We start from the raw sequence: 24,185 nt of genomic DNA, 5'->3' as shown, positions 1-24,185 counted from the left end.
AGCACTGTGCGTGGGCCAGCTTACCACATGGGTCAGGAGGCCCTGGGTATCAAAACCTGGACCTCCTATATGGTCCACTTCCCTGGCAAAGATTTTAAAATAGTCATCCTAAAAATGCTTTAATGAGCAATTATGAACATGTTGGAAACATGAAAAAATAGAAAGCCTTGGCAGAGAAATAGAAAATCTCATCAAAAAAACAGAAGATATAAAGAAAAACCTAATGGAAATTTTAGAACTGAAAAATACAATGACCAAAATATTAAATTTGTGATCTATGAATCTTTTTTTAAAAAGACAAATAAAAAAAGACAATTAAATTTTAAAAAAGAAAAAAAATCCTATTATGATGTTAGAAAATAAAGAGACAAGGCTATTGAGAAGGATGATTGAAAGGCTACTATATTAATAAACTCAGTGAGTTCTTTATAAAAAAAATTAAATAATGGGCTCAACAGCAGAATGGAAGAGACCAAAACAAACAAACAAACAAACAAACAAACAAAACTAGAAGATTGAACAACAGGGATATTAAACTGTGAAAAAAAACAGAACCTCATGAAACTGTGGGACATTAACCAAAGTTCAAAGTCTAACACTCATTGTCATTATTGTCCCAGAGGAGAAGAAAGAGGATGGGGCTGAAGAACTTGAAGAAATAGCTAAAAACTTTCCAAATTTGGCAAGACATAAACTTATAGAAGTTGGTGAAACCCAAACAGGATAAACCCAGAAAAATCCACACCAAGAAAATTGTAGTGAAGTTTCTAAAAGCTAAAGAAAAGAAAAAATAGATACCTAAAGGGGGGGAAACAACTCAGATGACAATACTATTCTCCTTAGAAATCATGGAGGCCAGTAGGAAGTGGTACAGTGTTTTTCAGGCACAGAAAGAAAAGAGCTCTCAATCTAGAATCTTAAATTCCTCAAAAATATCCTTCAGGAATGAAGGGGAAATCAAGGCATCCTCAGATGAAGGAAAACTAAGAGAATTTGTCACCAGCAGACCCACCCTAAAAGAATGTAGCCATTCTGTTCTCTAAACAGAAAAAATGAAAAAGAATTTTGAAACATCAGGAAGGAAGAAAGAACAATGGAAAAGTAAAAATATAGATAGATACAATACGTTTTCCTTGTAATAGAAATAAGTGATAAGTTCTGCATATATATAATGTAATATCTGGGACAACCACTTAAAAAGATATACTTAAAAACACTTGGGGAAAACAGATGTGGCTCAGCCAATTGGGCTCCCATCTACCATATGGGAGGTCCAGGGTTCGATACCCAGGGCCTCCTGGTGAGTGCAAGCTGGCCCATGCAGTGAGCTGGCCCATGCAGGAATGTCGCTCCATGCAGGAGTGCTGCCCTGTGTGGGAATGCTGGCCAGCATGGGAAAGCCGCCCTGCACAGGAGTGCTGGCCAACCCGGAGAGCTGGTGCAGCAAGATGACACAACAAGAGATACAGAGGAGAGAAAATAAGAAGACGTAGCAGAACAGGGAGTTGAGGTAGTGCAAGAGAGCAATTGCATCTCTCCCACTCCAGAAGGTCCCAGGATCGGTTCCCGGAGCTGCCTAATGAGAATACAAGCAGACACAGAAGAACACACAGCGAATGGGCACAGAGAGCAGAAAACAGGGGGGATGGGGAGGGGGAAGAAATAAAAAAATCTTAAAAAAAAAACTTGGGAAGCAGATGTGGCTCAAGTGATAAGGCCTCTGCCATATCATATGGGAGGACCTGGGTTCAATCCCTGGGGCCTCCTGGTGAAAAAGAAGAAGAGAAAGCTTGCCTGCGCATCAAGCCAGCGCCTGCGTGGTGAGCTGAGTGCCCACATATGCCCTCAGGGTGAGCCAGTGCCCATGTGATGAGCTGAGTGCCCATGTGAGTGCCTGCATGGCGAGCCAAGTGCCCACATGAGTACCCATGTGGTGAGCCAAGTGCCCATGTGAGTGCCTGCATGGTGAGCCAGTGTCTGTGCAGCAAGCCAGTGCCCACGTGGCAAGCCGAGTGCCTGTGCAGCAAGCTGAGTGTCCACATGGTGAGCCAGTGCTTGTGCAAGTAAGTCACGTGGCAAGATGATGCAACAAAAGATAAATGAGGGGGAGAGTCAAGGTGCACCACCAACTGAGGTGGTCCAATTGACAGGGAACCTCTCTTCACATCAGAGGATCGAATCCCAGTGAATCCTAGAGGAGAAAGACAAGAAAAGAAGACAAAAAGAGAAATAGATATCAAAGATCACACAGCAAATGGACACAGACAGCAAAAACAGCAGGGCGGGGAAGGGAGAGGGGAAGAAAAACACTATAGGGAAGTGGATGTGGCTCAAGTGATTGGGCCTCCATCTACCACATGGAAGGTCCCAGGTTCAGTTCCTGGTGTCTCCTGGAGAAGGCAAGCTGGCATGGCAGGCAGGCACGGCAAGCTGATGCAACAAGATCATGTAATAAAAGAGACACAGAGGAAAGACAATGAGAGACACAACAAATCAGGGAGTTGAGGTGGCACAGGTGATTGAGCACATCTCTTCTACATGGGAGGTCCTGGGTTTGGTTCCCAGTGCCTGCTAAAGAGAAGACGAGCAGACACAGAGAGCACATGGCAAATTGACTGAGAGTACACAGTGACCAACAATGGGGGGCAGGGGGGAGTAAATAAATCTTTAAAAAACTATATAAATCAAAATAAAATTCAAAAAATATGCAAGTAAACCACAGGAAGGCAGATAAAAGAAAAAGAAATATGAAAATCAGAAAGAACAAACAAAAATAAAATAATAAAATGGCAGACTTTAACCCTAACATATCAATATTTATATTAAATGTAAATTTAAATATAAATTAAAAGACAGGAATTGGAAGAGTTAATTTAAAAACATGACCCAACTATATGCTGTTTACAAGAAATTCAGTTCAAATATAATTATATAGGCAGATTAAAAATAAAAGAATGGGAAAAGATTTATTACGCAAACATTAATCAAAGGAAAGTAGGGGTGATTGTATTAATATCAGAAAAAGTAAGTTTAAGAGCCAAGAAAATTACCAGAGATATTAAATAATGATAAAATTATCAAATCACCAAGAAGACATAGCAATCATAAATATGTATGCACCAAACAACAGAGCCATAAAATATATAAAACTAGAACTGATAGGAGAAAGAGACAAATCCATGATTACAGTTGGGGACTTCTTCTCTCAACCCTTGATAGAATGACTCGACAGAAAATCATTAAGGATATGAAACAACTCAACAATACCATCAAACAAAAGTATCTAATTGACATTTATATAATGTCAGCAGAATATAGTCTTTTCAAGGATGCACAAGAACATAAAACAAACCTCACTAAATTTAAAATAATTGAAATCAAACAGTGTATACTCTGCATACAATGGAATCAAACTAGAAATCAGTAATAGAAAGTTAATAGGAAAATCTTCAAAACTTGGAAACTACAGTAAAAAATCCATGAGTCAAAGAGGATGTCAAAAGAAATTTTTAAAATATGTTGAATGAAAATGAAAACACAAATATCAAAAGCACTGAAGCACTACTGAGAGGGAAATTTATAGCACTAAAATGCTACAATAGAAGAAAGGAAAAGTTTCAGGTTAATAACCTAAGCTCCCACATTGAGAATCTATAAAAAGAAGAGGAAAATAAACCCAAAGCAAACAGAAGAAGGAAAATAACAAAAAGCAGCAATCAATGAAATTGAAAATAGAAGAGGATACATGCTGTATGATTCCATTTATGTAACGTTACTGAAGTGGCACATTATGGAAATAGAGAACAGATTGGTGGCTGCCAGGGATTAAGGGTGGGATGTGGTAGTGGGGGGTGGTGTGGAGGCAGGTATTGGAAGCAGGAGAGAAGTGGAAGTGGCTACAAAAAGGCAGTAGTCGGGATCCTTGTGGTGATGGAATTATTCTATATCTTGACTGTATCAGTGTCAATATCTGGGTAATGACAGTTTTGCGAGCTATCGTTGGGGGAACGTGGGTAAAGGATACATGGGATTTATCTGTATTGTTTCTTAGAACTGTATGTGACTCTACAATGTCTAAAATTTAAAAGTTTAATTATGAAAAGGAGTCTGAACTAGATACAATAATAGCCAACTGCTATGTGCTAGTCACTGTTCTAAGCACTTTCCATGTGTTACCACTTTTGATTCTCACAAAAATCCTCTTTATGAGGGTAGCCATTATTATGGCAATATTTTAAGGAAAAGAAAGCATAGAGAGGTAAGTAGATTCCCCAAGGTCACATAGCTTAGGAAGATCCCAAAGTGGAATTCAGTCTCAGGGTTTTCTGACTCCAGAATCTAGACCACCTTAAGTGCAAAATAATATTCATAAAAGTGAAGAGTTCCATACTAAAAGAATCTACCTATATCTATTTATCTTTAGGCTATATATAATCCTGAAGACATAAATAAATTCAGTTGAATCATTCTTAGTAAAGAGCCAAAGACCATTTGAATTGGATCCCAGTGTTTTTGGACTGGCTTTTCCCTGTGAAAAGCTACATTTCTCACAAGGATGTTAACATCTCCTGAGAAGGGCTATCAAAACTTCATATAGGGGATGTGGATTTGGCTCAATGGATAGAGCATCCGCCTACCACATGAGAGGTTCAGGGTTCAAACCCAGGGCCTCCTGACCCATGTGGTGAGCTGGCCCATGCACAGTTGCTGCGTACAAGGAGTGCTGTGCCACGCAGGGGTGTCCCCTGCATAGGGGAGCCCCACACACAAGGAGTGCACCCCGTAAAGAGAGCTGCCCTGCGCAAAGAAAGCACAGCCTGCCCAGGAGTGGCACCACACCACACAGAGAGCTAACGCAGCAAGATGATGCAACAAAAAGAGACAGAATCCAGGTGCTGCTGACAAGAATCCAAGTGGACACAGAAGAACACACAGCGAGTGGACACAGAGAGCAGACAACGGGGTGGGGGAAGAGAAATAAATAAAAAATAAATCTTTAAAAAAAAAAACTTCACATACACAAACCTTTAAAAAGGCAGACTTGTTCTGATCACCTTGTCCCTGTTTATCCTGCATCAGTTTAGAGGGCAGTAGATTCTAGGATAAGAATTTAAACGAGCCGCTAGTGCTCAGCGATGACGTTTTGCCCTACTCTCACACGGTTCCCTTTTCCATCTCACCCCCCTGCAGCTGTTCATGGGCGTTGTAGGCTTTGGTTTCATCGCCAATTACCTCCCAGATTCTGTCATCAATGCTTACCTGGCTGCCACGGCACTGCATATCATTGTGTCCCAGCTGACGTGCATCTTCGGGATTATGGTTACTTTCCACTCTGGCCCCATCTCCTTCTTCTATGTGAGTAATATAACCCCTCGCCCAGAATTACAAATGCCCTTTCTCTTTCCTCCAAAGAGAGATGCACGGGGAGAAACTCCCGCCCACAAGTGACACAGCTCAGAGGTAGCTCAGTCAAGAGGATCTAAAAATAATTTCCTCTCTGAGATTTGTGGCTTGGTTAGTTGAATGCTTTCAGTTGCCTCAACCATTTCCAGCCTTTTAAAGTAGCATAATTTAAATTAAAATTTGATCTTATAAGATAGTGTGCCTATCATAAATCCTCCCATTATATGCCTCATAACCGTCATATCCTAGAGCATCTGAAAAGTATCTAATATTCAAGCAGTCCCTGAATGTAAGAATTGCGTAGGAGTCCAGCTAAATAGCATATATGGTCTAAGAAAATTAATGATGAATAGGTGAACAAAAGAACTCCTGTGTCCTTTTCATTACACTGAAACGTATAAAATATATTCTCTCCTCATTGAACGTTACTGTCTCTTTCAATGTCTTTTTTTCAAATTAAAAAAAAAATCTATATCACCCCCCAGGAGTGCTTGCTGTCCCGTTATCCCAGCAACCTCGTTAGGGTCTTCTTTTTGAACTACTCTATTAAGAATGTCATTTTTTTAAATTGAGGTAATTATTATATCCCTTTCTAAACTTCTGTAATTTTCTTTTCTTTCAGAACATAGTTAACTACTGTTTAGGTCTCCCAAAAGCTAATTCTACCAGCATCCTACTATTTCTAACTGCTGTAGTAGCTCTGAGAATCAACAAATGTATCAAAATTACTTTCAATCACTATCCCATCGAGTTTCCCATGGAATTTCTGCTGGTAGGTATTTTTGTTGCCTCAAATTCACGGCTCACATAATTTTAAATACCTACCTTATATTTCAATTAAAAAGTGAGTAACGGGAGGGAAAAGTTCATAGCAGACTATAAACCTAGTTATGTATTTTTTTAAAAAAGACATAAGTCGAATTGTGACAAAGCTGAATCATTTAGTTTTAAAACTAGCTTATTTTTTATAACATGCTTATTTTCAAAGTACTTTTATCTACTGCTTCTTTTTCACAGTATTTCAAAAATAGGTTTTCCCCCCCTTACGACAGCAATACAAACTCATTCTAGAAATTTTGAAAACCATAAAAAAGTAAAAAATTTTTTTAAAACTCTAGTTGTACTACCCTAAGTCGACTACTGTTGATATTTTTGTATTTTCGGTTCTTCACTCCATTGTTCTTTCAAACAAATATTTTTTCATTATCTACTACACGACAGGCCTATGTTCGGTGAATTTCCGCCTTTTTCTACGCAGAGGGTTTGCTTTTGTGTCAATGTACCTGTGATCATACCATTCCCTTCATCCTCACCGTGCTCCAGTAAAGAAACGTGGGCAGATGCGACGTTGCAGGAATCACCTAATCCACGTTGCTAGGAAATGGCAGACCCAGGGCTCGCCACTGTCCAACGATATTTCTTGTTTCTTTTTTTTAATCTACTGATAAAATTTATCTTCTGCAGTTATAAGTCACATTTTTATAGGCATTTTCATAAATAACATTTTTAAGTATTTCTCACATTGGGGTCCACGAGAATTATCTCCTTAAGAAGCGTCCTATGCCAGACATAAAGTCCACCAAATATTCATGTGCTTTCTCCCCGTGCCCACCCCCGCCCCACCCCCCATTTCCTGGTCTGCCCGGGAGTCAGGCAGGACCACATGACTTCTGGGCCAATGCACAGGGGAACGGGTGCGGGTCCCCACGCGCTCTGTTCCCCTGCCGTGGGGGTTGTAGAGGACACATGTTGCGATAGTGGAGTCCCCAGTAGAATCAGCCTAGATCATTGAAACACTGTTTGCAAAGAAGATGCCCTGAAAAGCCACAGGCCCACAATGATCTTCATGGGAGCAAAAAATGTTAACTTTTAGATGTCGACCACTGAGATCTCATGGTTTGCACATTACCCCAGCATAACCTGTCTTGTGCGAATGAATCTAGGTACATACTCTCCAAGATTGAAAAACACTGCTTTGGGTATTGAGACCAAGCTCTGTCTCGTAACTTGCCTCCTTCTCCTGAAGGTGCTTATTTGTTCTCCCTTTGCGTAGCTGTAATGTTATTAATTCAGAAAGGTCAGAAAGCCAAAAGAATGCTTTTCCAAAGGACTTTTCAAAACCCTGGACACAAACTGTGCTGCCCTGAGCCCAGGGCACACAGTGTTTATGGAGTTTGGGAGTGGAGTCAGAGGCAACCTCTCCTTTCCTTGGGACCCAGTCCTGCTCTAGCACCTTTGGATATGTGACTGTGATCACTAGCGACAGGCGTGGCACAGGGGGCAGCACTCCTGTAAGAGGCGCCGTCCGCAGGGAGCGCCGTGACGCTCCTCCCAGCAACCTCAGAGGCAACGGACATTCACCAGGGTGGTCAGGAAAGGAGACGGTAAGAGTGTAGAGGACGCTGCGGGTTGACCACGGCTGACAGTCTGGTTTGGGAGGCACAGGTAAGACATTCCTTTGGGGAAAGCTGTGAATAATTAGGATATTCCACGAGGTGAGGTGGGGGAGGAAGCTGACATCCAGCAACAAAGTGAGCGGAAGCTTAGATTTATGGCAATTTAGGCATTAAACATTTTTGTGACCCAATTTGTACTCACAGGTCACTGAAGCTTGCAATATACCACTTACACATGGCAAGTCACCTGATAGGTACAAAGTCTTCCCTTTTTTCCTGCCTTATAGTGGGGATTAGACATGTAGTTTAGAACTGGAAAAAGTTCTCCCTGGTTCCCCTTGCAGTTGAGAAAATGAGAGAAAGAGGAGGAGAGCTGCTATGGCCTGGGGTGGAAAAGGCTTCTCACAGAAACCACGAAAAAACTTACTGCTTAGATGAGATGCGCTGGAGGAAACTGTACACACCAATCAGTCCTTAAGATGGTAATTTCAAATATTCAGGAAAACTTTCAAGGTAATAGCTAGGAAACAGATATTCAGTAGAATATACTGAATATACTAACAAATAATTCGAGTCCCTTAGTTAAATGAAATTGCATATACTATTTGTACACAATTATGTACAAATGTGTATATGACATGTATATATAGCAAGCTCCAAAAACAGAGTCAACAGTAGTTGTCTTTGTGTGACTTAATTCTGCTTTTTAATTTTCCGTTTTTTCTTCCTTCTTTATGAGCGAGTATTGTCTTTATAGTGGAAATAAAGGAATTCCTTGGCCATGTGCCACCCTTCTTGCTCCTTAATTACGTAAAGACCCAGGCTTTTCTTCTCTACCCAAGCTGTGGTCCAGGTTCTTTCATCCCCTCTGATCTGGGGACTTCCTAGAGGCCTTCTTCTGATCAGAGCGTCACAGGTAAACCGTGCTCTCCTGCTCAGCCTCTGGGTGAACTCAGAGTTGATGGTAGGAAAGTACATGTGTCAGGGAGAATGGCGTAAAGCAAATACATAATTATTATCTTAAAACCTAGGCATCGGGGTCTCTTGTCTCTGGTTTAATTTACTTTGGCGAGAGGTCTTCATAAGATGAGACAGCTGTAGGTTGTCTGTTTTCTCCCCTGCTGAAAGTCAGGGACTGGAAAGGAGAAGTGGCATTTTTAGAAGTAAAGTAAAAGAAAAAACAAAGGGAAGTAACTGTTTTGCTAAAGACCTTTTGGCTTTGTGGTATCAAGTACTGCTCCGTATCATTAAAGGTTAGTCAGTAATACGATTCTCAGTATCCACCAGCGATCCCCTAAAAGGTTTACCTGTGTGGGTACAGAGTACCTAGATCTAAAAAGCTTAAAAACTGAACCCTTGATAAAGCCATTACCTGAAACATGCTGATATTAGTCTAGATTTTTACGGTGGGCAGAGAGAGAGAAGTCCAGATCGTCCATTTGTTCCCATCATTATGTCAGAGACCCTGGCTAACACTGCTTTTCATTCTGGCTCTAATCCTAGAAAGAGTCAGAGAGGAGGCCTGCTTTTCTTCCTCCTCTGAACTGACCCTGCATCTCTCTCCAACCTCCACGCGCAGGGACTTCCGCGAGTTCATTTCTTGTCCAGCCAGGGGCTCCCAGAAGCAATGCACAATACTCAAATGATATATGCCGCCTTTTAAAATATATATTTTTAACCCCTCACAGATCGTTGGCTTCACTATATTTGCAAACAAGATATCCATGGCCACAGAAACCAGCAGGACACTCGTTGAGCTGATTCCTTATAGGTGGGTATGCGCTTTGCGGGACTGCTTTTCCCTTTCTGTTACCTTCTCTCGGCCCCTGACCACATCCTGACTGATAGTCTCTGGCCACAGCCGAGTTGGGGTCATTGGCAGAACCTCATTTTACAACACAGAGGTTTATGAAAGGAGAGGGACTGGGATATCCCCCTCCTTGTTCTTCCTCGGGTCGGGCGCTGTCTCTCTTTCCTTAGCAGGGCCAGTCCCTGCACCCAGGAAAGCCGATGGATGCACACTGAATACCAAGTAGACTCGAACACTTTTTTCACAGTGCATGGTGGGCCTTCCAGCCTCCAGAGCTCTCTGATTAATTCTCAGAGATGGGCCAAGACACTTCTCTGTTCCCCAAACCTCTCTCCTGAGGCTCAATTCCTTCTGTCTTCACCCACTCGGACGAATTGGTGCATTATTTTATTGTTTCAGATAGAAAGCTGCCTTCAAATAGTCTGGCATAATGAAGTTTTTAAAGGTTCACAATGATTTTACATGATAATGTCTACCAGGGACTATGGGGCAAAGATTCTCACTTCTGTGAGGAACTGATAAGCTCTCTAACCTTGGTCTGATTAATGACTTTAGCTAAGAAAGGCTACAGTTTCTTGACTCATAGACGTTTGAAGAGCACTGCTTATTTTCTCACACTGAACAGGGAATACCACGAAGAGTGACCAGGGATCCTGGGTAAACTCCAGAATAACTCCACTTTTTAGGAGGCACCAGGGATTGAACCTGGGACCTCATACATGCAAAGCATGCACTCAACCACTGAGCTACACCTACTCTACAAACGTAGACTTCTTTGACACAACCAGATTTAATTCCTCTCAGATCCTACCCTTTTCATTGAAATCTGTTGTAGGCTAAATCCATTTGAAATTCAATTAAAAAAAAAAAAAAAAAAAAGATGTGAGCAGACACCATCCAGGCAGCAGGCAAAAAACAAGAACAATAACAACTGTGGGACTGATGCTTTACATATTTATTTTATTTCATTTGATCTTCTTTTTGTGGATAAGGAAACTAAGGCTTACCAAGTTTAAATGACTTCCCCGAGATCACACAGCTAGTCAGTTTCAGAGCTGCCATTTGAACCAATTTCTATTTAATTCCAAAGTCCTATGAGTATAACCAATCTAGCATACTTAATATGCTTCTGTTGTTAGTGACTTCAAACTACACAGCCAGCTTTTGCTTATTGCACAGCCAACTTTTATCTACATTCACAGACAAGTATTTCAAAATATAATTTTAGATATTACTTTGAATGTCTTTTTTAATTATATATTTATCCAGTCACCAGAGACTAGTAAAATTGACTAAATTTAGTTCCCTTCATATCCATGTCTCCTTTAACCTAGCTTGCTAATAAAGAATTGAATAGTACAGTAGGAAGCAAAAAACAGTAGTTTATGTTGTTACACAAAAAATTTAAACTTTATTAATATAAATTTTACTAATAAATTACATTTACTATGTACTACTTCACAACAAAGGGGAAAAAAGTAAAAACATCTGCCATTGAGCATTCAGATATGTTCCTATGTTACCAACTAAATACTAAGGTACATTTAAGTTATAAATTACAAATAGGGAATTCAGAAAAGACATAGTGGAGGAAAAATATTAAAAATAGGAATTTGGGGAAGTGAATGTGGCTCAAGCAGTTGGACTCCCATCTACCATATAGGAGGTCCAGGGTTCAATGCCCAGGGCCTCCTGGTGAAGGCGAGCTGATCTGTGTGGCGAGCTGGCCCACTCTGAGTGCAGGCCCACGTGGAGTGCTGCCCTGCACAGGAGTGCTGGCCCACACGGAGAGTTGGCGCAGCAAGATGACGCAACAAAAAGAGACACAGAGGAGAGAGAATAAGAGACGCAGCAGATCAGGGAGCTGGGCACAAGAGAATAATCGCCAGTCTCCCATCCCTGAAGGTCCCAGGATCAGTTCCTGGAGCCTCCTAATGAGAATACAAGCGGACACAGAAGAACACACAGTGAATGACACAGAGAGCAGACAGTGGATGGAGAGGAGAGAAATAAATAGGTAAGTAAATAAATAAATAAATCTTTTTTTATAAAATAGGAATTTGGATTCATGCCCATAATAATGGTGAGAAATGAGAAGATAGGATAGAAAAGTACTGAGATGCTAAAAGTGGATGCTTCCTACTTTAAGGAAAATGAAATTTAAAATGCATGAACTAATAAGAAACTGTAATGAAATAAGAGATTATTTGCAGAAAAATGTATCAGAAATTTCTTTAAATGTAATTTTCTAAGTGTATTAAGATATTTTCATTTTACTGAATTTAGATTTTTATACAATTTTCACAAGTAAAATCAATTATCAAGTCATACATATCTGTTTCTTTGATGGAATGATCAAAATAAAAGAACATTTCAAATAGCAAAATTATCTAGGCCAATTAGAAGATATTTTGCTGACTTAAAGGTATGAAAATGGAAAGAATATTTGGAAATTGAAATGGAAAAATGGAAACTGAAGAACAGAAATTGAAGAATATTTGTGTTTCTAAATTCAGATTAAAGGATTATTCCACTATGGATCTGAGGAAAACAAGATGCCCCTCCTCCCTAAATCATGTAGTTTTTCTCCCCTTTTTCAGTTGATTAGTATCATAATGGATTTTCAAATATTAAACCAATGTGGCATTCCTTGTATAAACTCCACTTGGTCATGGTGTATTACCATTATATATTTATTTTAATAAAATGTTATTAAGAATTTTTGCATTTATGTTCATTAGGTCTCTAGTTTTCTTTTCTTGTAATGTCTTTGCCTAGTTTTGGTATCAGAGTACTCTTGGATCATAAAAGGAGTTGGAAAGTATTCCTTCTTCTTCAACTTCTGGAAGAGATTCTATAAATTTGGCACTATTTTTTCCTTAAATATTTGGTAGACTTCATCAGTGAAACAATTTGGGCCTGGTTTTCATCATATTAAATTGCATGCTAAAAACAAAACAAAACAACTAAATTGCATGCTAATACAAAATTCAGGGTTTTTTTTTAAAGATTTATTTTTTATCTATTTCTCTCCCCTTCCACCCCCCCCCCCCCCCAGTTGCCTACTCTCTGTGTCCATTGACTGTGTGTTCTTCTGTGACCACTTCTATCCTTATCAGCGGCACTGGGAATCTGTGTTTCTTTTTATTGCGTCTTCTTGCTGCGTCAGCTCTGTGTGTTTGCCGTGCCATTCCTGGGCAGGCTGCACTTTCTTCTGCGCTGGGTGGCTCTCCTTGTGGGGCTTACTCCTTGCGCGTGGGGTTCCCCTACACTGTGTGGCATGGCACTCCTTGCGCGCATCAGCACTGCACGTGGGCCAGCTCCACAAGGTCAAGGAGGCCCGGGATTTGAACCGCGGACCTCCCATGTGGTATGCAGAAGCCCAGTTCATTGGGCCAAGTCCACTCCCCTGTATTTCTTCTTAAGAGTGCTTTGTTAGTTTTGGTCATTCAAATAATTTGTCCATTTAATCTAAGTTGTCAAATATATTGTCATAAAGTTACTTGTAATATTCTTTTATTACCTCATTTTATTTTTTTATTTTTATTTTTTTTTAAGATTTATTTTTATTTATTTAATTCCCCTCCCCCGGTTGTCTGTTTTCTGTGTCTTTTTGCTGCCTCTTGTTTCTTTGTCCGCTTCTGTTGTCGTCAGCGGCACGGGAAGTGTGGGCAGCGCCATTCCTCAGCAGGCTGCTCCCTCCTTCGCGCTGGGCGGCTCTCCTTATGGGTGCACTCCTTGGGCGTGGGGCTCCCCTACACGGGGGACACCCCTGTGTAGCAGGGCACTCCTTGCGCGCATCAGCACTGAGAATGGGCCAGCTGCACACGGGTCAAGGAGGCCCCGGGCTTGAACCGCGGACCTCCCATGTGGTAGACGGACGCCCTAATCACTGGGCCAAAGTCCATTTCCCTATTACCTCATTTTAATAACAGCTTTATTGAGATACAATTCACACACTGTAGAATTCATCCTTTTAAAATAGATTTTAGTATAGTCACAGAGCTGTACAACCTTCACCATTCTCTAATTCCAGAATAGTTTCATCATCACAAAAAGAAACCTTGTACTTATTAACAGTCACTTACAGTTCTGCTTCCCCCACCCCCACCCCCAGCTTCTGGCAACTACTAATCTACGTTCTGTCTCTATGGATTTGCCTATTTGAGACATTTTCTGTAAATGCAGTCATACAACACATGGTCTTTAGTTTCTAGCTTCTTTCACTTAGCATGTTTTCAAAGTTCACCCATGCTACCACATGTATCAATATGTCATTCCTTTTACTTCTGGATAACATACCATTGAATGGATATACACATATGTTTTTGTCCATTCGTCAGCTGAAAGACATTTAGATTGTTTCCACTTTGGGGCTATTACGAATGTTACTGATATGAACAATTGTGTACACGTTTTTCTGTGGTCTTATATTTTCAGTTCTCCTGGGCATATACCTAGGAATGGATTTGCTAAGTTATATAGTAGCTCTACATTTAACATTTTGAGGAACTGTCAAACTGTTCTCCCAAGTGTCTGCACCATTTTACAACTCACCAGCAATGTAAGAGGGTTCCAATTTCTTTAATCTTGCCAAGACTAATTTTCTATTCATTAAATAATAGCGATCCTAGTGGGTGTGAAGTGATATCTCATTTGCATTTCCCTAATGACTAATGATTTTGAGCATCTTTTTATTTTTGAGGTACCAGGGACTGGGGATTGAACCTGGGACCTCATATGTGGGAAGCTGGCACTCAACCACTGAGTCACATTGGCTTCCCTGAGATGGTTTTATCGTTTGTTTGGCTTGTTGTTTTTGTTTTTTCAGGAGGACTGGGACCCAAACCCAGGACCTCCCATGTGGGAGGCAGGTGCTCAACTGCTTGAGCCACATCCACTCCCCCTTTGCCCACTTTTTAATTGGGTTGCTTTACTTGTCCCTTATTATTGTGAAAAAGGACCAGCCTGCCCAGTATGAAAAGAATGGAATGGAGAGGTGCCAATAAAGGATTCCTGCCATTCAGGAATAACTCTGCTGTTTTATCCCAGGTTTCTGTTTCCTGTAAAGCCTGAGACGGACAACCTTTCCAAGTTTCTTTTACAAGCTGTCTCCCTGTCTCTAGTGAGCGCCTCGCTGCTCATATTTCTGGGCAAGAAGATTGCCAGTCTTCATAACTACAACGTCAATTCCAACCAGGTGAGAAGACAGGTCTGTCCACACTGCCTCTACCGTTAAGGCTTTGTGCTCTAATCTGAGCCTTCTACCAGCATGAAGGCTACATTCTTCTCTAGCTAGAGTTGCTTGGACCATAGTTTGCACAGTAACCACCTAAGGATTTTTGAGGGGTGAAGGATACTTACCTTTGAGGCCACCTGAATTAACAATAGTGTTGTTCCCTTAGAATACGTAAGGTGCAGAGAGGCAGGAAAATAACATGTGCCATCACATTCTTAGGCTAGCAGAGTTCCTCTCCTAATTTTACCTTACTTTCCACCCAGTCCTTAGAAATCAAACACATACTAAGGCGCAATGAGAAATGCTAGGGGATATGATGCACAAAGCCAGGCCACTAATATAATTAAATTGGCTTCTCAAAAATAGTTTTTGTCTTTTTTTTTTTTAAAGAAAAATCTCCATCCACTCCTAATTTGTCCTGTCCCTAGACCTCAAGAGGAAAAGATGGAAGCAAGAGGTGCCCCAGTTTGACTTTTAGGATAGGAGTGCAGGAAAGGAGAAGACCAGCAGTGTGCTTTTCCCTGACATGCTAAGTACTGGTGATCATGCAAAAGAAAAGAAAAAGGCAAGAGTCTCATTTCTCACCTTGACAAAATGCTATCCTTATGATCACTAGCTAGCACCCACTTATTCTAGAAAATCAGGTTTGTCATCTTTTTATTCTAAGAATACTGCATTTTGTATCAAAGTGATATAAACAACCCTATACTCAGAAGAAATAAATAGTGCTCCCTTTTTTCAAAATCAAAATTGCATTCTTCAACAAAGAGTCTTTGTTGCTTTACAGGATTTAATAGCCATCGGTATTTGCAATGTCGTCAGTTCATTTTTCAGATCTTGTGTATTTACCGGTGCCCTTGACAGGACTATTATCCAAAATAAATCTGGAGGTAGACAACAGGTATGTTGAAACAGAATTTCTAATATATAAAGATTTTTATTCCTATTCATATATGTATTTATAAAAGGAGATTACATGGGTTTTAATGTTATTCTTGTGGGACAGACCTCTTCGAAGAATTTTCATGCTTTCCTTAATTTTTGTTTTGATTGTGTCTTGGAAGTTCTTTTGTCTATGTGGAACTCGGAAAGTCATTTTTATAGAAATATTATATGTGAGAGGTTTATTTATGTTATCCCACAAAAATAATTTCCGTATAATATGGCTGGTGGATAATAATATTTCAAGTAAACTAACCATTATCTATTAACATTTTTTAATGGGGAGATGCATTCTCAGTTCTACTCTGAGAAAGCCATAATAAAATGCTCTGTACCCTGACAGCAGAACTCAAAGGGCATGACAAAGGGCTTTCATAATAGGGAGTAAGATCTCTGTCTAGGTGAATCTAGGGAATTTATGACCATTCTACCTTTGTAAGAATTGCCTAGCTTAGTCTCTTACCAGGCAGTCTAACTTAGATTAAAAAAAAAAAAAAAGTTTGGCTGGGGGGGAATGGAGGAAGGAGGATATTGGTAGCAGAGAAAGATCTAAGGCAAACACTTTGTATATTGCAGCATGAGATTTTGTAAGCCTAATATTCATTAGTGGGGTTTGTTTGCTTATTTGTTCTTTGTTTTTTGAGGTGCCAGCCAGAAACTGAACCCTGAACCTTACATGTGGGACGTGGGCGCTCAGTCACTTGAGCCACATCTGCTCCCCTAATGATCATTAGTTTTGAACTGACTAGCTCGAAGATGTAATGTGTGAGGTGTCTCATCTCAGCTATGCAGCCTGGCGAACTATCAAAGAGTACTGCAACTGGAGTAAACTGAAAGAATGGGTCAGGGAAGCAGTGGCAGAGGTCAAAGACAAGGTTATGCCCCAGAAGTAGGTTAGGGAGGTATAGCCATGGTCAAACTGATGCATCAGAAGGACACTATACTTTAATGGGAAAAGATAAAGCATCACAGTCCATGGGAAAATATAAGGTGAAAGTTAAAGGCAAAAAGAAGATAAGGCAGGAAAGAGAATATGAGCATAGGGTAAGACCATACCATTTTATGTGGACTGAGCTTTGTCATCATAGTGCTTCTTCCAGACACACTAGCTTTTACCGTACAGCCCTACTGTTTGCAGAAAGAAAGAATTTGGACTAGGTTAAAAAGAAAGGTATTGTACACAAGAGTATAAACTTTGGAGTCAGAATGAAAGGGCTTTATGATAAGAAATGGAGAAGGGAGTTCTAGGGATTAGTTACCACTAACTTTTTACAATATACTTTGTATTTGGTACACAAGCAAGACATGAATTTGGGGAGACAAGATGCTCACAGTTCATCCAAGAAACTAAACCACAGTGCAGGGCAATTTAAGTGCAGAATGAGTACAATAAACAAAAGTTCCATAGGTATTGTAAGACGAAGAAGGATGAAAAGGAAGTGGGACTTGCAAGGAGCGGGAGGACTAGGCTATGTACAGACAGAAGGGAGGGAAAAAAGGCTTCATGGCAGCTGCAGGTTATTTTCCTAGCGCAGAAATTTGACTGAAAAGCGGAATTCCTCTTAGCCGAAGGCACTCACCGATTCTGGGAGTGTCAAGGCCAGACTTTGGGAGGGCCTAGGCATGGGTCAGGCGACTTTTACCATTTCAGCCTGGCTTGTAGATGCCAGCCTCTACCTCCAGCTGCACTTCATCTTCTCCCCACTTGTAAGGACACCAGTCATGGGATATAGGTCCCACCGTAATCCAGGCTGATTTTGTCTTGAGAGCCTTAACTTAATTATAATATCTGCAAAGACCCTTCTACAAGTAAGGTTGCATCCCCAGGTTCTGGGTGGACGTGTCACGGCAGCCTGCGGCGCTCCTTCTGTTTTCTGCAGCACATTCCATGCCAGCGACCTGTCTTGCCGCAGGGCATTAGCGCTCCAGGTGAAGGCTTTTTCCGCAGGGACACTGTAAGCCCTTGCTGGAGACTCTGCTATGCTCTAGTGCAAAACGCTGGCTGAGTCAGAGAATGCTGCTGGCACTGGCCCAGAGATGCTGGGGCCGCCCAGCCTCCACTCTGCGTTTCTGATCTAGACCCAGAAGGCCTCTGGGACCTGTTCAGTCTGTGGTTGCCCTTCTCCATCCCACGTCAGTAGGCTCTTCTCACCCACTCCCCTTCTCTCTGGAGGCTTTTGATATGCTGTGCCTGAAAACTCCCCCACTTCTTCCAAGTTCCTCAGGACTGGAGGAAAGAGAAGCAAGAGGGCTGGCTCTGAACCTCCCAGACTTACCTGACACCAAGCGCCGCTTTATTCTTATTTTTATCTCCTATAAATACAAACTGTATTTTAGTCTGGATTTCACTTTAATATCTCCCTGTCTAAAACCCACTCCTCTCCACTGGTTGCAGCTAATCCTGCCCTTCTTCTAGCCTGGCCTTCTGCGGAGAGGATGCAAATAGCCCCAGGACCGTGGCGGGTGGCATCACCCCCACTCTACCTTCCCACTCATCCAGTTTTGACCACTGTGCTTTCCTGATCTCCACGATTGGGTTCCTTTCCTGTAACCTGCTTTCCAAGGACAGACCATCTTGCCTTGTCCCCAGGCTCCCAGAGCTGCCTTAGGGGAAAAAAAAAAAGTTGTGAGAAAAGAAAAAAAAATGCCTTGAATTCTTTTAGAGGGAGCAGTGGGGCAGTGGCGCGTGACTGTGGAGCCAGGAGGTCAGGGATGTGGAAACCTGGCTGCACGCTTCCTCCACCCTGTGACCTTGCCCTCTGAGGCTCTAGCCCTCGTGGGTAAAATGGAGATGTGTTGTGAGAATTTGATTAGATGATAGCAGTGGCCCTTCACTTCAGGAGTCAACACAGTAAAAAGCCACGGCTCCGGGGCCCTAAGAGTGCCCCCTCCCTGCCTGGGGTCCCTGACGCTGACGGGATCTCCTAACCAGCGGTGGCGCCCCCAAGGCCTCTGACTGGGGTGCAGGTGTGCCGCGGGGTGGGTCCTGGAAACCGTCTTCCTTGTTTTGGTAAGATAAGCGAATGAAGTGTTTGGTACTTCACCAAGAGGTGGTACCTGAGGGTTCTCCTGAGGAAATAAATGTGTAGACTCTTATGTTCAGCCCTGTGTATAAACAACTTGTATACACACATAAGACAGGTTTGTTTCTTTTTTTAACTTATGCCGCTGTATATAAAAGTAGCCGCTATTACTTAGGCCTGTGTCAGCAGTTTGGATTCTTTTCCCCCTTGAATAATTGGAACTGCACCCCCCCACCCCACGTTTTGGTTGACTGAAACTGCATAAGCTGAGTGTGTGAATGTAAAAAAAAAAAAAAGAAAAGAAACCAGAGCTTTTATCCTAAGTCCCCGGACGCACCCGGGCTCTGCACATGGGCAGCGGCTGCGGGAGCTCTGCCCAGGCCTGCGCTGCGCAGAAGCAAAGTCAGTCCTTGTTTAAGAAAAGCTGACCAAAGTGATGCAAAATCAGAGCAGAAATGAAAACGTGCTTGAGCCGTAGAGTCCTTCAGTGCTTGCTCTCTTTAGACCCCACACGGGCACTGAACCCAAGATTCTGAGCGTCACCGAGCACCCTCCTGAGGCACGGTGCCACCCTGGACAGTCCTCCCACCCCAGAGCTGCCCAGGACACACAGTGCTTGTCAGTCCTCCCAGCACTCCGAAAGCACCATCTATAGGAGTCAGTGCCGAGCTCGGATTCACTATTTTTACATTAAATCATTTTTATTGAAGTTTAACATACATGTATGTGTAGAAATACTAAGTGTACAGCTCAATGCATTTTTTTTTAAAGAACACATCCGTGGAATCAGCACCTAGAGCAATAAAAAGAACGTTGTCAGACCCAGAGATCCACCGTTATCCTGCCTTCTTACAGCTTGACTAGTTTAGACAATTTTTTGTTGTGGCAGTGGATATACATGGTATATATGTATTTGCCATAACATTTGCCATTTTAACCATTTTTAAGTGTACAATTCAGCAGCATTAATTACATTTCCTAGTTGTGTTCCCATCACCACCATTCATTATAAAAACTTTTTCATCACCCAAATCAGAAGCTCTTATACCTATTAAGCAATAATTCCCCTTTCTCCCTGCCCCCAGCCTAGGCAACCTCTTGGGAACTTTCTGTCTCTATGACTTTGCTATAACAAATGTTATGTTTGTTTTATTTCGTATAAATATATTTGTTCCTGTGTGTCTAGCTTATTTTACTCAACATATCTTCAAGATTCATCCATTTGCAGCACATATCAGAATTTCATTCCCTATTAAGGCTGAATATTCCGTTTATGTTTATACCACATTTATTCATCTGTTGATGGAAACGGGCTGTTTCTGTTTTTTGTCTGTTGTGAATACTACTACTATGAACATTGGTCTACAAGTATCTGTTTGAGCCCCTGCTTTCAATTCTTCTGGGTATGTAGTTAGGAGAGGAATTTCCATGTAACATGGTAATTCTGCTTTGCCTTGTTTTGTTTTAAATTTTTTAAATTTTAAAGTGACTTCAAACTCACAGGAAATTTGCAAAAATAATATAAAAACAATAAATAGAACCCCAACATAACCCCCTGGACACCCAGATTTAACATTTTACTACATTTGTTATACCATTCTTTCTATATCTAACCAGAAAGCTATTTTCTAACCATTTGGAGAGTAGGAGTACATGTGGAGTACATCGTGCTCCTTGAACACTTAATACTTACAGGTACCTTTCCTAAGAACAAGAGTATACACTTACATAAACACCTAAGTACAGCTATCAAGTTCAAAAAACTTAACAGTGATGTAAGATATACAGTTCATATTCCAGTTTTTTTCAGGTGTCCCTTTGATGTTCTTTGGGCATTTTCTCCTCCATTATCAATTACAGTCCAGGATCATGCATTGCAATTAATTATCATTATCTCTTTAGTCTCTCTTTTTTAAAAATTCTAGTAACATATGTACAACCTAAAATTTCCCCCTTTAACCACATTCAAATATATAATTCAGTGTTGTTAATTACATTTGCAATGTTGTGCTACCATCTCTGTCGCCCATTACCAAAATTTTCCCATCATCCCAAACAGAAGCTCTGTACCAATTAAACATTAATTCCCTATTCTCTACCTCACCCCTACCCCTCCTAACCTGTATTCTAGTTCCTGATTCTGTGAACTTGCTTATTTTAATAATTTCCTATCAGTGGAATTATACAATATTTGTACTTATGTGTCTGGCTTATTTCGCTGAACATGTATTCAAGGTTCATCCATGTTCACTCTTTTTTTCACATCTGAATAATATCCCATTGTATGTATACACCACATTTTACATTTGCCTATCCATTCATCAGTTGCTTTCATCTTTTAGCTATTGTGACTAGTGCTGCTATGAACATTGGTGTATATAAAATTGTTATTTTCTTTCTTTTTAATAATCGCCTTCCTAGTCGATGTGAAGTAGTATCTCATCGTGGTTTTGATTTGCATTTTCCTGATGACTAATAATACTGAAGATCTTTTCATGCACTTATTGAGCATTTATATCTCTTCTTGGAGAACTGTCTTTTCAAGTCTTTTGCCCATTTCTTTCCACGCCCCCCATTTCTTATTTATGTTGTTTGTCTTTTTCTTGTTGAGTTGTACGAGTTCTTTAGACATCTAGATACTAAACACTTATCAGATATATGATCTGTAATTATTTCCTTCCATTCTTCATATTGCCTCTTTGCTTTCTTAATATGTCCTCTGATGCACAAAAGGTTTTAGTTGCAGTGAACTTATAATTTATCTATTTTTCTTTTGTTGCTCATGCTGTTGGTGTCATATCTAAGAAGTCATTGCCAATCATGACTATTTTTCTCTGTTTTTTTCTAAGAATTACATAGTTTTATCTCTTATATTTGGGTCTTTAATTCAATTTTGAGTTAATTTTTGTATCTGGTGTGGGGTAGGGATCCAATTTCATTCTCTTGCATGTGGCTATCCAGTTCTCTTGGCAGCATTTATTGAAGATACTGTTCTTGCCCCAGTGAGTGCACTTGGCACCTTTATTTACAATCAAATAGCCATAGATGTGTGGGTTTATTTCTGGACTCTCAATTCTATTCCATTCCTCTATATATTTATCCTTAGCCTGTACCACACTATTTTGATTATTGTAGCTTTGTAGTATGTTTTGAAATCAGGAATTATGGGATGTCCTTTTTTTTTCTTTTTCAAGATGACTTTAGCTATTTGGTGCCCATTGCTATTCCACATGAATTCAAGGATTCAGATGGGAAAAGCTGCTGGAATTTTGATAGGGATTACATTGAATATATAAAGCACTTTGGATGGTATTGCCATCTTAACAATATTAAGTTTTCTTCTAATCCATGAACACAGGATGTCTTTCCATTTATTTAGGTCTTCTTTAATTTCTCTCAGCAATGTCTTATAATTTTCAGTATTATACTAGAATAAGTAAATATCTTATTCCTAGTTTTTTTTTAAAAAAAGATTTATTTATTTATTTATTATTGCCCCTGTTGTCTGTTCTCTGTGTCTGGTTGTTGCGTCTTGTTTCTTTGTCCGCTTCTGTTGTCGTCAGCGGCATGGGAAGTGTGGGCGGCGCCATTCCTGGGCAGGCTGCACTTTCTTTCACACTGGGCGGCTCTCCTTACGGGGCGCACTCCTTGCGCGTGGGGCTCCCCTACGCGGGGGACACCCCTGCGTGGCACAGCATTCCTTGCGCGCATCAGCACCGCGCATGGGCCAGCTCCACACGGGTCAAGGAGGCCCGGGGTTTGAACCGCAGACCTCCCATGTGGTAGACGGACGCCCTAACCACTGGGCCAAGTCCGTTTTCCCATTCCTAGATATTTTATTCTTTTAGATGCTATTGTAAATGGAATTGTTTTTGGAATGTTCATTGCTGGTGTATAGAAATACCACTTATTTTTAGATTGGCTGGAGGGGTATATAGGCTCAGTTACATGTTTCAGTTCCACCATGTAGGAAATGTTTGCCATGAGAGCTTTTCAAGTTTCAGTTATAGTGATCTGTTTTCCCAGGATCGTGTCTTCTCCCACTGTTCTCATGTGATTTAAGTTTTCCATGCCCGCTGTTCACATCAGCCATGAATCAGCTAAAATGAGGAAAGAAGAAAGTAGGATATTGATTCTATAGCTCTTCTTTACAGTGATGCATTTATATAGCAAATAGCAATAAATAGTAAGAGAGAATCCAGTAGGAAGCTTTTTGGTTTTTTGTCTTTCCCCATTGCTGAGTCATTTAGTGGACTAGATTTGAAGGACTCCCTCAGCTCTTGCTTGTATATACCACTGTTTTGATTTGTGGTTATAGTTTTACTCTCCAACACAGTGGAAAATGGCACTGCTTTATATTATTTTTATAATTAGTGTGCCATAAAAAATTTAAATTTACCAGTAGAGGTTATAATGAGTTCAAGACTATTCCAGAGAGGCTCAAGATTGTACAGGGAACTATGTTTCTTTGCTTTCTACCTTTACTTGCCAAGTCAGGGTCACTGCTCACCAAGTGAGGCTGAGCTCAGGGTAGGCACCCCAGCGGGGAAAGGTGTCCAGAGCTATTATATACAGCCCTGGCTCGTGTTTAAAAGCAGAAAGAAACTGAAGTAGGTAGATGGGAAGTGATTATCATCATATTTTTTAAGATAAAGCACCACTGAACTTGTAAGATGGGAAGAAATCCAAGCTCCAAATAGGAGAGTAAGGGGCAGTATTTATTTATAGAGGAAGTGGAATGGTTGGGATTTTAAAGCTGTTAGAGAGGAGAATTAAGGCTTTTCTAAATCATGCAAGGAGGGGTTAAAGTTAAGAGGGGCTACAAGCAGGATTTTAGGAGATTTAGGAGTCGGCACTGAGCTGTGGCAATGAGGATTCAAATACCCAGGACAACTTGGAACTTTTCAGAGAACATTCCTGCTTTCATTCTACAAGTATCTCTTGAGAACCTAGTATGTGTTTGGCATTCTGTGAAGTCCTGAAAAGGTTGGCTCAACAAAAATGTATTAATGCTGAACGGTTACGCCCAACTCCTTTTAAATAAGAATGGCACGCTCCTCACCGAGCAGAAGGCCTGGATCGTGCACAGGCAGGGCCCGTGTGTTCCTGACGGTTCTCTCCACTCGTCTCTGTCTCCTCAGTTTGCATCTCTGGTAGGCGCAGGTGTGATGCTGCTGCTGATGGTGAAGGCGGATTACTTCTTCTACGAACTGCCAAACGTAAGTGGAACTGACCCGATAACTAAGGCAGGTAAGACCGGAGCTCTGGATTGTATTTTAGTGGGGCATCTTAGAAGAAACTTGCGTTCAACTTGTCCCACTGGTTGCCCCAGCCTATCTGTAGTCCCTTGAAAAAACAAAAAAAATAAAAGT

At 40.9% G+C, this 24,185-nt stretch overlaps 1 protein-coding gene and 1 non-coding gene across 8 annotated transcripts in view; one reads left to right on the top strand and one right to left on the bottom strand.

Moving 5' to 3' along the window:
• The window catches only part of SLC26A8 (solute carrier family 26 member 8), a 72,389-nt gene that overhangs the window by 28,214 nt on the left and 19,990 nt on the right, over positions 1 to 24,185 (top strand). For 5 of the 7 annotated variants that reach the window (XM_058306637.1, XM_071218432.1, XM_071218430.1 and 2 more), the window contains 6 exons: positions 5,191 to 5,355; positions 6,026 to 6,175; positions 9,488 to 9,570; positions 14,662 to 14,809; positions 15,636 to 15,749; positions 23,955 to 24,032. In XM_058306637.1, coding sequence (XP_058162620.1) covers positions 5,191 to 5,355; positions 6,026 to 6,175; positions 9,488 to 9,570; positions 14,662 to 14,809; positions 15,636 to 15,749; positions 23,955 to 24,032 — 738 coding nt within the window. The remainder of the gene's footprint in view (positions 1 to 5,190; positions 5,356 to 6,025; positions 6,176 to 9,487; positions 9,571 to 14,661; positions 14,810 to 15,635; positions 15,750 to 23,954; positions 24,033 to 24,185) is intronic. The other 2 variants (XM_058306639.1, XM_071218429.1) reach the window with 1 other exon arrangement.
• TRNAA-UGC (transfer RNA alanine (anticodon UGC)) lies at positions 10,294 to 10,365 on the bottom strand. Its single transcript has one exon. It is a non-coding gene; the product is annotated as a tRNA-Ala (tRNA).

Source organism: Dasypus novemcinctus, chromosome 11, assembly GCF_030445035.2.
Source record: "Dasypus novemcinctus isolate mDasNov1 chromosome 11, mDasNov1.1.hap2, whole genome shotgun sequence".
In the NCBI taxonomy this organism is placed as follows: Eukaryota; Metazoa; Chordata; class Mammalia; order Cingulata; family Dasypodidae; genus Dasypus; species Dasypus novemcinctus.
This window is presented reverse-complemented; position numbering and strand designations above follow the sequence as displayed.